Source organism: Microtus ochrogaster, linkage group LG1 (assembly GCF_000317375.1).
Source record: "Microtus ochrogaster isolate Prairie Vole_2 linkage group LG1, MicOch1.0, whole genome shotgun sequence".
NCBI classification, from domain to species: domain Eukaryota; kingdom Metazoa; phylum Chordata; class Mammalia; order Rodentia; family Cricetidae; genus Microtus; species Microtus ochrogaster.
The window spans coordinates 42,411,725-42,417,193 of NC_022027.1; the positions used below are offsets into that span (position 1 = coordinate 42,411,725).

Genomic DNA, 5,469 nt, shown 5'->3' on the forward strand with positions numbered 1-5,469 from the left:
CGAAGAGAGAAAGGAAGGGGATATTAAGTTGGGGGGTGGATATGGAGGGTGGTGTCAAGGAATGATTGGTAAGGACAACAGGAGTGATATGATCAAAAGGCATTGTATACATGTAGGAAATTAAAAAATAGATAAAATAATATTTTAATGTTGCATCACTATTTTTGTCCCCTTTGTTCTTACCTCCCCTTCAAATCTTCTGTTGGAAGCAAAGACTTTGTGCTAAAATTATAGCCTCTTAAAAGTACCTACTACATGCAAGGTATAATTACGCTAAAACAAACACTGAAGAACCACAAAGAGAAAAATGAATTTAAAAAAAATGGAATGAATTCTTCTGTTTCGTGGGTTTACAGAATATTATTTTTATTGACCAAACCTTCAATAAATTTTTAAGTAATGGTCGGAGACGCTGTTGCCTCCTGTATACCTGATATCGCAGTCATTACAGTTTCACAGAACATCAGCCTTTGGAGTAGGGAAGATTGCTTTTATGTATGGGAAAGGTGCTGTGGTGCTATTTCATATCGGATAAACCTTGCTTTGTTTGCTGGGGAGATCGTTATAGCACACAAAGCTTCATTTTCGGCTGACGTCACACACAGGAAGAGAAGAAGTATGTTTGGTTTTGCTTTGCTTTACCAACTAAATGTTCTTTCTTCTAGGGTGTGTTGGAGAGTTTCCTGGGTACCGCAGTCTCTGGAGCCATCTTTTGCCTTTTCGCTGGCCAGCCGCTCACCATTTTGAGTAGCACAGGACCTGTCTTAGTGTTTGAGAGGCTTCTGTTTAATTTCAGCAAGTACGTATATGTCTGTCTGTCTGTCTCTCTGTCTAGTTATTTGCTCGTGTATGTTGTTCCATCTGGATAAGGCACAGAATAGCAATGAAACGGATCCAAGGATCTGCCAGAATCCTAGAATGATAAGATTTGGAAGTGAAAAGTGCCTTCCTGATTAAGTTGTCCCCGGCTTAGCTGACAGTCCTTTCGGTAGGCCCGTCTATGCTTTCTGTTTATCCCTTCCCCAGTAACTCTCTCCCTTGTTGCTTTGTTTCCTGCCCTGAGGGCTGACTCCCAAGGACTTCAAGCCCCAGATTCCTCTGCCCTCTAGGACTTCCTACTGGTTTAGATAATGAAGAGAGAGCTTCCCATCCTTCCGCATTTGGAGCAAGGCAGCCTGGCTTGCTTCCCCCACACTAGCCCCTGTCAGGCCGCTTGTCTAGCCTAGTTTTAGCTCACCAGGCTCTGTAACTCCATTCCTTGTCTGACCTTTACAAGCCCAAGATTGATAATGGCTTCCTGCTCTAGTTAGCTCAGAGTGCCTCTACATTACCATCTTTGGGGGAGGGAGAGTTAGGCTTTCGTAAATAGCCTGTTTATTTTGTTTTCCTTGGATCCCACTTTTAAAAAAAAAATTTCTTTTTCTGCCATGATACTGAAACTTATGCTAGGTCACGTGGTTCATTAATGAAAGAAACTGAATGTTCTTAGTCCGTAATTCCTAATTCCAGTTCCCGAGTTCTTCACTGTAGATGACTTCCAGTACTCAGATGAATAATAATGACACCGGTATTTTCTTTTAAAAATTAACAGATCATTTTGAATAGGGGGATATTAAAATAAATCAATTATTTAAATTGTTATTTTAGCATGTGAGTAGATTCAAAGTAAAAGTGGGTATTCTTGTCTCTTTCTGCTGTACCTGATAGATTTCTAAGCTAGCATTGTCTGTACTGCATGACCTTAGTCCTTAGATGGCAAAGTTTGTCAGGTCCTGTGAGTATTCCTTTGTAGAATTTCCATATCCTATATTGTTATGTGTTGCAGGATTTTCATTTAGAATAGCCAGTGTTTATACAGCACCAGTGTTAGTTACGTTTCTGTTACTGTTCTAGGGTGAAACTTAGGGGAAAAGGTTCATGTTTGGGATGAAACATGAAAGGGTTACAGTTCAGAGGGGATGCAACCCATCACGGGCTAGAAAAGCATGGTAACCTAAGTGTGAGGAGCTCCTGGCTTTCAGGAAGCAGAAAGAGAACAGGAAAGGGGACCAGGCTATCCATCCTCAAAGCTCACCTCCAGGGCTATCCTCCCTCCACTAGGCTTCCACCTTCCAAAACGTCCCCAACTTTTCCAAGCAGGAGATCACGTGTGTGTAAACCCACAACCCCAAGGGGTATATTCCATATCAAACCTAACCGTTACATTGCTCAAGGATTTAAAGGTTCTCATGTAGCTATTGAAACTGTGTGTGTCATTGAAAAGTATCATAAGTTACATGAGCCGAGTGAGAGTTTGATACCTTAAAAAAAAAATGTGAGTGGATAGCATCAGCGAGGGCCGTCTGAGCACTTGGAGTTGAACTATTTAATAAAATAGTGTTTTCTGTAGATCATTGCTACAGATTTCTCCTCCGTCATAATTCTGAGGACATGGAAAGAATTTTATTCATGTCAGTTTACAGAGAGAGTCAAACAGTTTTTATATGTTTAAGAAAACATTTTGTGAGACAAGAAAGGCTTCATGGGAAGATTAAACAAGCATGCACTATAAACAGGAACAAACAGGCAGAGCCTTACAGAGAGATTTATTGGATGAAATGCGGTCAGAGTCGGAATCTACACAAAATGTTTGTGTCTTGGTTTGTTTTAGTCATTGTAGGCTTCGGAGTATTTCCTTCCACCAAGCGAGTTCCTTTCTCACTTTCCCTTCTGTCTCATCATAATTGGTACTGTAACACAGTCTCAAGCAGTTTACTTGAAAACAGTTGTAGCAATGAGAAACATTTGCAAAACTGCCTTAAAGTCAACACTGCCTATTATGTGGCAAATGGTCCTTTTATTCCCCGTGCAGCGAATTTGTTCATCTGCTTCTGTTAGAGCAGTAATGCCAGTCTGGCCTTGTGGCTCACTGTTTCCCAAAGCCAATGTGACCCACTCTCAGGCTTCCGAGCTGCTCTGTGCAAACGACCTTCCCAGCATGTCTCGGGAGGGCTGTGCTACAACCTCCACCTCCTCGTCAGTACACTAAAGAATCAACATGGCTGTTCAGCTAAGCAGCTATTGGTTCATTTTGCCTAGTTTTTCTGCAACACAATTTTCCCTTCCGGGAGCGTAGGCGAGTCCTTGTGTAGCAGGATCAAGGGGTGGTTGTTACAGATTGCCACCTGATAGACTCGTGAGATTCTCATCTCCCGTTTCTTCTTGAGAATTTAAACATTGCATTGTTTTAGTTAGTGATCTCATCTGAATCATTCTCACTTACCTTGGCAGTTTGAAAGTCTCCTAGAATAGTCTACTCTTCAGAGTCTGTGCATTTTTTTTTCTTTCTGTTCAAACTCATAATGTTTTAGCTGCTAACCATAACTGGATTTGTTTCTTATCCTCATCTGCAAACATCAATTCTGTAACTCCCTCTAGCATCCTTGGGACAAATCTGGAGGGCTTTAGCTTCCAATCTGGGCATGATGTTGCACGCCTGTAATCTCAGTGTATGGGAGACCGAGGCAGAAGAAGTACTGTGACTTAGCCACCAGCGCAGGTTATGTACTGCGTTCCAGGCAAGCCTGAACTATTGAGTGAGCCTCTTTTTCAAAAACAAAGCATAAACCAAATGAACAAGAAAAGATGGTTCTAGTTTTCATCTTCTTAGGGTAGCAAAGCTAGATAGTTGTTTTAAACTTTAAAGAAAAACACCTGTTGGCTCACACAGCAGTCAAATATTTCTTTACTCTTGTTTTTTGGCTGACTCACAGGATAATATGAATTATCTCAATTTTTAGGGCACCTTTTTTCTGCGGGAGCCTGCTTATCTCGCACAGATGTGCATTCAGCAGTAGAGATATAGACACACAGAACTGGCAGGGTAACGCTCTGTGCCTTACGTCTGACGATCTGTAGAACATAACTTCATATTAAGCATTCATAATTTCCATTTTTTTCTGTTCTGTTGCCTAATGGGATGAGTCCTGTCCACATTCACCCAAAGTCCATGAATTTGAATGTTAATATCTACAGAAACAGACTTGTGGAAACAGAATGATGTCTGACTACTTATCTGGGAACTCTCTATTTCAGTCAAGCTGACTGAAATTAACTATACCAGTGTCTAAGAAACTTAAAAATGTAACATTCTTTAATAATGTAACTCACAGGCCACTGTCAGCCACCTTCTTAGTTAAGACAGGAACGATAGGCATGCTTTCATTCAATAGAGGAGTGATTAGGCAGTTTTTTAAATGAGCAAAGTATTGTTCTAAGTGGCAGATTAGAATTCTGCCCTATGAGCAGTGGGAAGTCACTGTGAGGTTTTAAACTAAGGTATATGATTAACACTTAAAGCGATCACTTAAGCTCTGGTGTGGAAAATGGCTCTGTACAGGGCAAGCATAGATAGCAGATAATTCATCAGCCCAGAGGTTTTTATCGGGCAAAAATTGAGCTGCTCAAACTGAGATGATGGAAGGAAATGAGGTGATCTGATGCCTTTAGGAAAATGTTAGAACTGTGGCTAGCAGTTATCAGACACCTTGTTGAAAATCAAGTCTTAGAATGTCAGATACGCAGGATCCTTGATGCTCGGGTTCTATCTCCTTCCTCACCACAGATGAACTATAGGCAGACTTTTCTGTCCCACCAGCCACTCCCTAAATAACCACACAGAGGCTTAATATTAACTATGACTGCTCAGCCTATAGCTTAGGCTTGTTTATAGCTAGCTCTTATAACTTAAATTGACCCACTTCTATAAATCTATGTGATGTCCCAAACCTTGTTTACCTCGTGTATGTACTTCCAATTCTGTTGGCTCTACATCTCATGGCACCTCCTCAGACTCCTCCTCCTTCTTCTGCACATTCTCTTAGTATGGTTCTCCCACCTAACCTTGTCCTGCCTAGCCATCAGCCAATCACCTTTTTATTCCCAATGAGAACAACACATCTTCACAGTGTACAGAAGGGTTATTCCGCAGTAATAAATTATGAGTTAGTGATCATTAAAAACACCCACTCTCTACATAATTTAAAGATAATCAGTATGCAGTCATAAAATGTCAACACTTGACCCATCATTTTCTATTGGTCTTGACTTTAAAGAAGTGGGACGGGAATTGAAAGCTAGAAGCCTAGTCAGATGTTGATGAACTGTTCTAAGTCTTCTATGGAACAAGCCCAGCAAGGACAGGGCAGACACACCCAGTTATGGTAAGAGGATATCCTGTCTGTGGGCACTCACATGAGAAGCTGTACTGGCTGGCTGTGTCATGCTAGGGCAGCCTCTCTTGATCTGATAAGAGCCCATGCCTCTACTCTCTACTCCTGTCTCCTCTTGTTGGTGATGCTCTCTCTATCCACACTGCTTAGCTCTTGAACTCTTCTTCTGCTCCCTGGCCTGGCTCTCCCTACTCAGTCAGGAGAGTTTCTTCAGAGATGTTCTCAAATACCTTTATTTCCTTTCTTTTTTTTTTATAAA

General features: G+C 41.3%; 1 protein-coding gene across 2 annotated transcripts in view; it reads left to right on the forward strand.

Moving 5' to 3' along the window:
* Slc4a4 (solute carrier family 4 member 4) overlaps positions 1 to 5,469 on the forward strand; it is a 329,959-nt gene that overhangs the window by 242,770 nt on the left and 81,720 nt on the right. For both annotated transcript variants that reach the window (XM_013350885.2, XM_005359460.2), the window contains exon 13: positions 666 to 799. In XM_013350885.2, the coding sequence (XP_013206339.1) occupies positions 666 to 799 (134 nt within the window). The remainder of the gene's footprint in view (positions 1 to 665; positions 800 to 5,469) is intronic.